The sequence below is a fragment of the Trachurus trachurus genome (genome assembly GCF_905171665.1).
Source record: "Trachurus trachurus genome assembly, chromosome: 23".
Classification (NCBI taxonomy): domain Eukaryota; kingdom Metazoa; phylum Chordata; class Actinopteri; order Carangiformes; family Carangidae; genus Trachurus; species Trachurus trachurus.
The window spans coordinates 295465-308254 of NC_139912.1; the positions used below are offsets into that span (position 1 = coordinate 295465).

The 12790-nt window shown below is 42.1% G+C and overlaps 1 protein-coding gene across 1 annotated transcript; it reads left to right on the forward strand.

The window, feature by feature from the left end:
- Window positions 1-4192: 4192 nt before the first annotated feature.
- Window positions 4193-9027, forward strand: opn1sw1 (opsin 1 (cone pigments), short-wave-sensitive 1; the record flags this gene model as incomplete). Its single annotated transcript, XM_083999322.1, has 5 exons — window positions 4193-4535; window positions 5899-6067; window positions 6646-6811; window positions 7151-7390; window positions 8923-9027. The coding sequence occupies exons 1-5, from the start codon at window positions 4196-4198 to the stop codon at window positions 9025-9027; spliced, it is 1020 nt and encodes a 339-aa protein (XP_083855448.1). The 5' UTR covers window positions 4193-4195.
- Between the last annotated feature and the right edge of the window lie 3763 nt (window positions 9028-12790).

Consider the following 12790-nt stretch of genomic DNA (forward strand, 5'->3'; position numbering starts at 1 on the left):
AAACTCCATAACATGGACACAAGACAAAGACCTTTAACTGGTTTTACCTGCTGACCAGTTGCTCTGAAGGCAACACCACGTTTTACTGGAATAATAAAGAGTTCAGATTCTGGTCAGTGCTTCCTAACTGCAGTATACTACTACTACTACTACTACTAGGGTGAATTCGCCTAATGTGGGACACTTAAGCTTAAATGGGTGTAGGTCTTAGTTCCTATAGCAAAAGAAAGTTAATGTAAATGTGGGCTCACACAAGCTGTGATAGATTTGGGAGGGAGAGCCTTCAAACCGGACGCACCCTGTGTGAAGACCAAAATGCTACTTACTTAGGGTTTTGACAAAAATAATGTTAAGGCCATAATTTATAAAAAAAAATGTTTTTGTCAAAATGTGTTTATAATATGTTGATGCATTGAAATATATCTTAATATGGTGTAACCATTCTCAATATTTAGAATTTTGATCAACATTTCTACTGTCCCACTTTAGGAAACATGCCTTCCTAAAGCGGGACAGGTGGTTTTTCCTAATGTGGGACAGTGCTTTTCCAGGTAAAACCAATAGGTTGAACAATAACAATGGTTGTTTACATGGTTTTATTGTTATAATGCATTGTTTTGAATATTTTACAACAAAAGAAAATGATATTTATTAATTGGAAGTGTTCATAATACTGTTAAAGGGGTAAATGGCTCTGATTTTTTTTCTTTCTTGTTTCTAAATCTTGTCTTTTTTGATAATGTTCATGAAAAATGTTTGAGTTTAGAAGTAATCAAAGGATAGCACATTATTGATTAATTAAATGATATATATTTCAGATCACAGTGGAAAAGAAGAGTAAGGCAATGAGACAAAGTCAGGGAAAGAAAACATGGGAAAAGAAAGGAAAAGAATCAAGCAAGTGAACTCAACCAGTGGAAAACAGACAGGATGAGGGGAGACTGAATATAGGGAGATCACTGAGGTTGTTGACCAGGGCTTGGAATGACCCTCGTCCACTCTGTAGCGAAGGGTCAAAGGTCACGTCCACCACACAGTTGGTAGAAAACCATTAATACTATAGAAGATGAAGCAGAACTAGGACAATAAGTGATATTATTGAACACTGGTTTGCAATCTAGCATTTATCATGTAGGATTAAGATGACTTTTAAACAGACTTTTTAGTGTCCCACATTAGGAGCATGACTGTCCCACATTAGGGAACGGAGATTGCCGAAAAAACTTTGCAATCAGAGTTGAAATATGTATGGTATTTCTTTTATGTGATATCAGAATTTTCTCTTTAGATCACAACCTAAGGATTTCAGAATGGTACAGGATGTAGATTGAAAGTGTTTGCTTCATATCGCAATATACACCAGAAGTATAAATTGCAAAAAATGTCCCACATTAGGCGAATTCACCCTACTACTACTACTGTAGTAGTTATATCGTTTACAACAAGAATCAATGTTCTCAGCTCAGACAAAGACGCCTCAAGGCCACAGAATCAGTTCAAGCATCAATGTCTATCATAAGAATAAATGATGATATATTATAAAACCTCTCATCTTGTTGCACTGGCATCGTTATCTAATTAACTACAAGCCTGTGCTGCTGCTGAGTCTAACATGTAAATAATGAGTAGAATTATTGATTAATTCTGTAATGAAGTGGTTAATTAAATGTTTACATCCTTCCAGTTGAACTGCTCAGAGGATAACGTGTTTACCAGGTTTGTTAAGGGCTTTAATCTTTAACCCTTTAATGGTTTAAGGGTCTTTCAGCTCGGTGGGTCAGTTAGAGTTTAATATGAAGATTGGATCAATCAGTGATAATCAACCAGTGACAGTTGAAGACATCCTGAGCTGCTGCTCTGACCCTAACCCTGCTGGACGAACCTCATGTTCACATCCTGATGGAGAAATAAACTGATGATGAACTTTATTTCTATCATGACTGAATGAACTGGATGAATTAGTGTCACGATGGAGGTTTAACGTCAGATGTTTCTGTTGTTTCTTTTATTGTTGCTCCGGTGATGATTAAAGTCACATTTTTATTCTCAGTCTCATTGCCGTGCTGCTTCTGGCAGAGGATGGCCAATAGAAATGAGCCTTTTGGCTCTAACTGGGTGCATTTACATTTTATCTTTTTTTTAAATGTTCATTAAAGGGATAGTTCACCACCCGTGGCTTCTCTGAGTTCCAGCGGGGCTCCGTGCAGCACTGCATGTCCATATGACGGTTGAGAACGGAGCTCACTTTTCTTGGTCCAAAAAGACACACCAAAAAACATCCAAATACCTCCATGCTGCTCGTCTGTAATGTCCCTCTTGTATTGAAGCCCCAACATGAGAAATTGTTGCGCCGGTCCAGGAAGAGCAGTGAACTGAGACACTGGGAGCTTCCGCTACAAACAAGCTTAAAATATAGACTTATTTAATTTTTTTCAGAACAATTTCTCATGTCGGGGCTTCAATACCAGAGGGACATTACAGACGAGCACTATGGAGGTATTTGGATGTTTTTTGGTGTGTCTTTTTGGACCAAGAAAAGTGAGCTCCGTTCTCAACCGTCATATGGACATGCAGTGCGGCACGGAGCCCCGCTGTGACTCAGAGAAGACACGGAGGACTCTGAAACTTCTCCCAGCCCTTAGTCCACATGAGGGGAGGAGATCATGAGGGAAATTTCAATTTTGGGTGAACTATCCCTTTAATGTAAACTGTCCCTGTCGAACCAATAAAGTTAAAACAAAAACAAACACGACGTCTGCAGATCTGTCTTCACAAGTCAAACACAAACACACAACCTGGTGTGAGAGGAAGTGGAGCAGCTTCATCCTGTTGCTTCTGTCTTGTATTTTAATTGATTGATTGATCATATTTATTTCAAACCAAACAACAATTATATCTCACATACAACATGAACATCCACAGGACAACATATAACCAACAACAACAACAGACACTAACAACACTGTTTGAAATGGGGATGGAAGAGGCAGCTGATCAGTTTCCAACCCCAGACAACACACATACAACATTACAGTAACACAACCAAACCACAAGGTCACTCTCCAAACCCCCCCCCCCCCCCCCCCCCCCCACACACACACACACACAGTCATCACATCAGTTTACATCATTTATCTCTCCTCCTCACAACACATTTGCTGAGTTTAATCTCTACATCTAAGCTGTTCCATAGAACAACCCCTCCAACAGGAATACACACACTTTATCTGTGTTGCTGTGTCATTTCTGTGTCTTGTAATTGTTGCAACTTTTCCCTCGTTGTGTCTCAACGGGACCGACCTGGTTAACACTAGCACCGCCGTTGCACACTATATACCTATAACCGCCATGAGTCGTTCATTGGACGAACTGTAATAAAGGGTTAATTAGTGCTGTATAGGTGTTACATTTGTCATAGTCTTTTAACAGCTACTCTGGGCCATGAAGTAGGCTGCACCCCCACGAGGCAGGGGGGGGGGGGGGGGGGGGGGGGACATACCATAGGAACCCCGCTCCCGCCTGTAAAGCCGGGTTTCCACCGTATAAACAACCTTTTTTTGTTTGTTTCTCTTTTACGGCAACATCCATAGTCCTTAGTGATCTTTGTTTGATATGTCAGGTGGAGCTGCCCATCATACCGATGCAGGATTGCCCAGCGCGAGAGGGGAGAGAGAGAGAGAGAGTGCGCATAAGCCCAATAATGTTGGCGCAAATCGGTGAATTCTCTGGTCGTCCAATGAACGAACGTGGCGGTTATAGGTAAAAATGAGAAAACATGATCGATATTTTTTTGTGTGAGTAATCTTGATTGTATTTAACAAAACGGGGTGCTGCCCAACATCATTTTAGGAAAAGTCACAGACTGGTGGACTTCAATGTATTTTCTAAATAAAGTTATGCACAAATGAAAATCAAAGTCGTCCAATGAACGGCAGTTGGCGGTTCTAGTGTTAAACACTGTACGTAAAGGGTTAGTAAGTAACGTTAGGACCTGGTTAAATAAAGGCAAAATAAATAAAATAATCACACATGAAGGGTGTCTGCGTGTTGTGGCGCTGACTTGGGATCAGATTAACGTGCCAGACAGAAGGAAATGTGACGAGGATGTTAATCCTCAAAGTTTGGAGAAATCTTGGGGCTAAGTGGTTTAAGAAGGTTTATAAAGAGGCAGCGTGAGCGCGGCGGCAGAGCAGCGATGGGGAAACACTTCCACCTGTACGAGAACGTGTCCAAGGTGAGTCCCTTCGAGGGGCCTCAGTACTACCTGGCCCCCCCCTGGGCCTTCCACCTGCAGACCGTCTTCATGGGCCTCGTCCTCTTCGCTGGAACTCCTCTGAACTTCATCGTCCTGTTGGTGACGCTGAAGTACAAGAAGCTGCGAGTTCCTCTCAACTACATCCTGGTCAACATCTCTGCAGCCGGCTTCGTCTTCGTCACCTTCTCCGTCAGCCAGGTCTTCGTCTCCACCATGAGGGGCTTCTTCTTCCTGGGACACACCATGTGCGCCCTCGAGTCCGCCATGGGCTCCATCGCAGGTAGGGGGGCAGTGTGAGTGTGTGTGTGTGTGTGTGTGTGTGTGTGTGTGTGTGTGTTAGAGACATTAGGTGTGTTTCCATCAACCCTGGAACTGTGTAAAACCTAAATAAGACAATTAAAGCAGAAGTAAGTGATATATTTGTGTTAATCTAAGTCTTAAATAGTTGTATCTTCCGACAGCAATCACTTCTATAGAGTGTTTGGTCTGAAACACGGGTCTGTCAGTCACTCTGCTCTGCTCTGAGCCCAGGAGAAAACTTTCCTTGTATCCTACAACCTTTATCCAATGAGGAGAGAGAACGGCATAAAGGGGCAGTCCTCTCTGTGTGTGCAGCCAAGGGATGCGCCTGAATGTGGTGATGTAGGGACGAGGACCAATAGATCCATGACGAGGGCGGGGGCTGCTAACTCCATCGGCTGACAAGACGTTATGGTGCGTTCAAGGAAACTCGTAACTCGTGTTTTTCCGACCTGTGAAGTCGTACCAGTTCGATCTGGTACGAGTTCACGGGTCAGAAGTTACGAGTGGCCGTTATAGTGACTTTCACAGGTAAAACAGGTCGGAGAAACACGAGTGGGTTGCCTGGAACGCTACAAAGTCGTAAGACGTGACTTGAAGCTGAAATTTACGGTTTCAAAAGCCTGCCTCGAACGCAGCATTAGCCAAAACCACCGGACCGCTTACTTCTGCTTTAAAAGCTGGTGAAACATTTAGAAAAACCTCTCAGATATCGCTGAAACATCTTCACGCTCTCATGAGGAGGTTTTTCAGACGCGTCGATAGAAGAGTGAATCATGTCCACGTCTCTTCAGGGATTCGGTCTGACCAGGTCTGATCCTGTCGACTGTTTCCACCAATCAGGTTATTTTAAAAAGACTTTGGTGTGTGAGGTCCAGTCATTCAACTCAGGTGGTGTCACACAATAACACGTCCGTGTGAAACACCAAACAATAGTTCCTTCTGTTACAGTTGCAGGATAAGACGTCACCAGAGTTACGGCTCATTCACTAAAAACTCCTGCAGAACTAAACCTAGGAACTGGACTTCTTTGAAATGTTAGAAATTCTTTGCTTTGCTTTGCTAACCCTAACCCTAACCTGCGATGGAAACACAGCTGGTGTCACAATGTGAATCATGAAACTTCATGTGTGTAGTTGAGATCACAGTTTGTAGACCGGTTGTAGTCTGACCAATAAAGTCTATCTATCTATCTATCTATCTATCTATCTATCTATCTATCTATCTATCTATCTATCTATCTATCTATCTATCTATCTATCCATCCATCCATCCATCCATCCATCCATCCATCCATCCATCCATCCATCCATCCATCCATCCATCCATCCATCCATCCTCAGGTCTGGTGACGGCCTGGTCTCTGGCCGTCCTGTCCTTTGAGCGATACCTGGTCATCTGTAAACCGTTTGGAGCCTTTAAGTTCAGCAGTCAACACGCGCTGGGCGCCGTCGCCTTCACCTGGGTCATGGGTGTCGGCTGCGCCGTCCCTCCGTTCTTCGGCTGGAGCAGGTAAGGCTGCTCCTCCCATTAAGCTGGTCTGCCCTCTCTTCCCATTAACCAGTCTGCCATCCAGTCCTCCCATTAAGCTGGTCTGCCCTCTCTTCCTATGAACCAGTCTGCCATCCAGTCCTCCCATTAAGCTGGTCTGCCCTCTCTTCCTATGAACCAGTCTGCCATCCAGTCCTCCCATTAAGCTGGTCTGTCCTCTCTTCCTATGAACCAGTCTACCATCCAGTCCTCCATTAAGCTGGTCTGCTCTCCCTGCCTCCCTTGCCTACCAGAAGTTTCCTCCTTCAGCTGTTGTTAACATTTCCATGTGTCTCACATTCTCTGTTGTAAACTGTTTTCTTGTCTGTAACAACATCTCTGTCCCGTCTGTCCGTCCTGGGTGATGATCCCTCCTCTGTTGCTCACCCTGAGCTTTCTCCTGGTTTTCCCTGTTAAAAGGGTTTTCCATGGAGTTTTTCCTCAGTGGATGTGAGGGTCTAAGGACAGAGGATGTTGTTATGATGGGATGTAAAGCCCTTTGAGACAAACTGGTGGTAAAAACGGGCTATACTAATAAAACTGCCTTGTCTTGTGTTCAGGTACATCCCCGAGGGTCTGGGCTGCTCCTGTGGTCCAGACTGGTACACCCACAACGAGGAGTTCCACTGCAGCAGCTACACCAACTTCCTGATGGTCACCTGCTTCATCGCTCCGCTCTCCATCATCATCTTCTCCTACTCACAGCTACTGGGCGCCCTGAGGGCCGTGAGTTAACACAACAACCAACCAACCAACCAACCAACCAATCAACCAATCAACCAACCAATCATTTTTAATATATGTCTTTGGAGTTCATATTTTAGAAGACTATTCTTTTTTGTAACGTACCTCATTGATCATCATTCGTCTTTATATGAACTGAAATATTGAAAAAAGTAGGCTAGATGAACTTGTTTGGACAATCAATCAATCAATCAATCAATCAATAAATCAATCAATCAATCAATCAATCAATCAATCAATCAATCAATCAATCAATCAATCAATCAATCATCAGTCATCAGTCATCAGTCAGTCTGCTCAGACTGTGTGTCCTGTCCTCAGGTGGCGGCCCAGCAGACGGAGTCGGCATCCACCCAGAAGGCGGAGAAGGAAGTGTCGAGGATGATCGTGGTGATGGTCGGCTCCTTCGTCACGTGCTACGGGCCGTACGCGCTCGCCGCGCTCTACTTCGCCTACTCGTCTGACGAGAACAAAGACTATCGACTCGTCACCATCCCGGCGTTCTTCTCCAAGAGCTCGTGTGTCTACAACCCGCTGATCTACGCCTTCATGAACAAACAGGTCAGCAGCGTCCACACACACACACACACCCACACACACACACACACACACACACACACACACACACACACACACACACACACACACACACACACACACACACACACACACACAGGGATAAGGACAGCTGCTGTGTGTGTGTGTGTGTGTGTGTGTGTGTGTGTGTGTGTTCAAGGTTCAATTTATTTCATGGCAATTTGTGTTGCAGCTCATAGGATCACATAAAAGGAAACAGGAAACATACAGTGACATAAACACGCATCAGAATAAATAACAATATAAACAGTATGTGCACTGACTGTGGTCCTATAAGAAATATAAAATATAAGAAGTAACGTTATGGCGCTGGATAAGAACAACATGAAACCTGGCCAGCTTCCTCCGGCAGTCCAGGCGCTGCTGGCCTTTCTCACACAACCAAACTTTAACTCTTTCGCGACCACACTAATTCCTCAGCACATCCGCTCAGGACCACATGTTTTTGGCTATTTGTTTACCTTTTATCTCACGTCGAACCGAACTCTGTACATCACCTAGAAACAAACGGTCTTCACGTGGTTGAAGAGTGACTTTCCAACGTGCTCCTCGAAAAAACGGCGAGTTTTTCCGCCGTTTCGTTCGTAAGTACGAAGTAGAAGAAGAGAGCTGGGTTTCTCCAAAAACGGGGCTCCCGCTCTAGTTTCAGAGAAAAACGCACTTTTGTGTCAAGTGGCAATCTGCTCATTTTACCGCTACTCTGCAGTGTGGCGTCTCCCAAATCATTTCTACGGCTAAATAAATATATTTGTAGGTAAATCTGGGGGGTGTGGCAGCGTGGAGAGCAGCGGTGCAGCGATGTGGGTCTCTGGCTGCAGCGCAGCAGCTCTGGGACACTGCTGTGTGACTGGCCGGCGATGAGTGCTCTGGGGCGGGGGCGGCCGGTCACAGCCCCCGCTGCACAGTGCCCGCTCTGCTGCAGAGCGCCCGCTCCGCTGCAGAGCGCCCGCTGCAGAGCACCCGCTCCGCTGCACAGCGCCGTGAAAACAGCCGTGATAACGGGCTTTCAGATCCGAGTCTCCAAACCAGAAACGTTTGTAACAGCACCGGAAAACTTGCCAGATTTGTCGTCGGTCGCTTTTGTAAAAAAAAAAGTCACCAAGAGGGTTTGGAAAGTCGCCAGATTCAGCGAGAAAGTGGCAACACTGTAGCCGACAGCCGCACAGCGCTGCACGCTGCCCCCACAGCAGCATTCAAGGAGAACGATTACTCAAACAAAACCAAGATCACACAGTTTATAAAAAACATTATGTTTTGATTGTAGTTTAAAACAGTTTTACATATCAGAGGAACCATATTCACACACAGGGTACCTCAGAGGGTCTATTATCCTAATCTGTAAAAAAAATGGTTTTGACGAGTTTACTCGTCAGTGGTCACAAAAGAGTTAAAGACACAATAGGCGACGAAAACAAAAGACATACGGACACACCGTCACAGATTGACCGACTGTCTCTTCTGTCTCTTCTGTCCTGACTGTCTCTTCTGTCCTCCAGTTCAACGGCTGCATCATGGAAACTGTGTTTGGAAAGAAAATGGACGAATCGTCTGAAGTGTCTTCAAAGACAGAGACGTCTTCAGTTTCAGCAGTTTCTCCGTGAACTGAGGACGTTTGTCTGTCCACAGCTGAAGGACACTCAGAGGACTCAGGGTTGATATTCTGCTTCGTGGCAAAACAACATGTAAATAACTGATTTATTGACGTAGAAGGTCGAGTGTAAAAAAAAGGCAACAAAATAAAATCTAAAAAAAAGGTTGTAAACACATGGGTTGTGTACTTCCTGTCCAACACACACACACACACACACACATGCAAGACACAAACTGTCATCTTTTTTTTTTATTGATACAGCAGATACAGATACAACTTCTCATAAAATCAACCGGCGGGTTCATGTGATACAGATAGAAGAGTGTGTGTGTGTGTGTGTGTGTGTGTGTGTGTGTGTGTGTGTGTGTGTGTGTGTGTGTGTGTGTGTGTGTGTGTGTCTGTGTGTGTGTGTCTGTGTGTGTGTGTGTGTGTGTGTGTGTGTGTGTGTGTGTCTGTGTGTGTGTGTCTGTGTGTGTGTGTGTGTGTGTGTGTGTGTGTGTGTGTGTGTGTGTGTCTGTGTGTGTGTGTGTGTGTGTGTGTGTGTGTGTGTGTGTGTGTGTGTGTGTGTGTGTGTGACATATAAAGAGTAGACGCCGCATCGAACGCTGGGCCTATTGGCGCTGACGAGCGGTGGGGCCGCCATCTTGGACCGGTCGCCCGCTCCACTCAGTGTATCTGTTTGGTAGGTGCAATTGATAGTTTCACTAGTGTCAGTGCATTTAATCAATAACTTACTGAACATTATCCCGCCTATTACACGGCGTACGAGTGAAATAATTCATTTGAAACATAATTTTGATCAATATATAAACCAGAGAATCAATTCATATCAGGTCAGAGAGAGAGAGAGGGAGGAGAGAGAATAAATAAATAAATAAATATTCCATTCACAAAATACAACCAACAGTAATGTTCAATCTTATTAGTGAAAAGTAATCCCCAGAGCCAGCTGTTTTCCATGGTTTTCTGCTGATTAGAACAGAAATAATATGCTGCTCAGTGCTCTGCATCCTGTTACTTCTGCTGCTCCACTGAGTAGAACCACCGCTTCATTTCTGGCGGAGCAGCTGTGTGTCTGTGTTTACAAACATTTAATCCAGCTAGGTGGATTGTTTATGAAGTTAACGAGCTCTGGCCTGGTTACCACGGCAACTCCAGGTGGTTACCACGGCGATAGGGGCCCCGCAGTCTGAGGCAGACAGAAACGTGGAGAAAAAGAGACATTTTCTGCCTCTGCACTGGTCTGGCAAAAGGCTTAGCGTAGATAGATAGATAGATAGATAGATAGATAGATAGATAGATAGATAGATAGATAGATAGATAGATAGATAGATAGATAGATAGGGTTACCCTAACCCTAACCCTAACCCTAGTCTCTTTTTGATATGATATGTTGTTTTTACCTAATTGCCTTGGATGAAATTTGTATGGCTGTTCTAAGTTTCTTTTTTGATATGAAATGTTGTTATATGTTTACTACAGTTTGTAAGTTTCTTTTCCTTGTTGCCTCTGATGAAATGTGTTATCTCTTTCAAGGTGAAAATAAAGATTTTGATATTTGATAAGTTTGTGTGGCACTGCTGTTCTCTGTCTACTACTTTTAACCTGGCTACTGTGTTGAATGAAGTACTGTTAAATCATCTTAGATTGATATTGACTTATAACATGACTGAGTTGGTTTGAATATCTTATTGACCATTATGAAAGTAACCGGTCTCAATAAAACAATTCTTCAGAAAAACTTTGTCAATAATGCATATATGGAACAGCAATGATTAAAAAAAACATTAGACCTCTTACACTGTAAACCCTAATAAGTTCAGTTAACTCAAAAAAATTGTTGAAGCTGATTACATCAAAAATTTTAATTAATGTTGACTAAATATTTTGAGTTAAAAAAGATATCTTGATTAAGTATGCTTTACTTGTAATCTTAAGTGGCACTAACTTATGGTAGACAGGTACAAAGTGTCCTCTGTCCCCCAGTCTGGACAGACAGACAGGTACCTAGTGTCCTCTGTCCTCTGTCCCCCAGTCTGGACAGACAGACAGACCTAGTGTCCTCTGTCCTCTGTCCCCCAGTCTGGACAGACAGACAGACCTAGTGTCCTCTGTCCCCCAGTCTGGACAGACAGACAGGTACAAAGTGTCCTCTGTCCCCCAGTCTGGACAGACAGACAGGTACAAAGTGTCCTCTGTCCCCCAGTCTGGACAGACAGACAGGTACCTAGTGTCCCCTACAAAATAAAGGTAGATGTTTGTATTAAAGCTCCTTCAAAATAAAGATAGATGTTTGTGTTAAAGCTCTTTCAAAATAAAGGTAGATGTTTGTATTAAAGCTCCTTCAAAATAAAGGTAGATGTTTGTATTAAAGCTCCTTCAAAATAAAGGTAGATGTTTGTGTTAAAGCTCTTTCAAAATAAAGGTAGATGTTTGTATTAAAGCTCCTTCAGTATAAAGGTAGATGTTTGAATTAAAGCTCCTTCAAAATAAAGGTAGATGTTTGTATTAAAGCTCCTTCAAAATAAAGGTAGATGTTTGTATTAAAGCTCCTTCAAAATAAAGGTAGATGTTTGTATTAAAGCTCCTTCAGTATAAAGGTAGATGTTTGTATTAAAGCTCTTTCAAAATAAAGGTAGATGTTTGTATTAAAGCTCCTTCAAAATAAAGGTAGATGTTTGTATTAAAGCTCCTTCAAAATAAAGGTAGATGTTTGTATTAAAACTCCTTCAAAATAAAGGTAGATGTCTGTGTTAAGCTCCTTCAAAATAAAGGTAGATGTTTGTATTAAAGCTCCTTCAAAATAAAGGTAGATGTTTGTATTAAAGCTCCTTCAAAATAAAGGTAGATGTTTGTGTTAAAGCTCTTTCAAAATAAAGGTAGATGTTTGTATTAAAGCTCCTTCAAAATAAAGGTAGATGTTTGTGTTAAAGCTCTTTCAAAATAAAGGTAGATGTTTGTATTAAAGCTCCTTCAAAATAAAGGTAGATGTTTGTATTAAAGCTCCTTCAAAATAAAGGTAGATGTTTGTATTAAAGCTCCTTCAAAATAAAGGTAGATGTTTGTATTAAAGCTCCTTCAAAATAAAGGTATATGTTTGTGTTAAAGCTCCTTACAGTATAAAGGTAGATGTTTGTATTAAAGCTCCTTCAAAATAAAGGTATATGTTTGTATTAAAGCTCCTTCAAAATAAAGGTAGATGTTTGTGTTAAAGCTCTTTCAAAATAAAGGTAGATGTTTGTATTAAAGCTCATTCAAAATAAAGGTAGATGTTTGTATTAAAGCTCCTTCCGTATAAAGGTAGATGTTTGTATCAAAGCTCCTTCAAAATAAAGGTATATGTTTGTGTTAAAGCTCCATACAGTATAAAGGTAGATGTTTGTATTAAAGCTCCTTCAAAATAAAGGTAGATGTTTGTATTAAAGCTCCTTCAGTATAAAGGTAGATGTTTGTATTAAAGCTCCTTCAAAATAAAGGTAGATGTTTGTATTAAAACTCCTTCAAAATAAAGGTAGATGTCTGTGTTAAGCTCCTTCAAAATAAAGGTAGATGTTTGTATTAAAGCTCCTTCAAAATAAAGGTAGATGTTTGTATTAAAGCTCCTTCAAAGTAAAGGTAGATGTTTGTGTTAAAGCTCTTTCAAAATAAAGGTAGATGTTTGTATTAAAGCTCCTTCAAAATAAAGGTAGATGTTTGTATTAAAGCTCCTTCAAAATAAAGATAGATGTTTGTATTAAAGCTCCTTCAGTATAAAGGTAGATGTTTGAATTAAA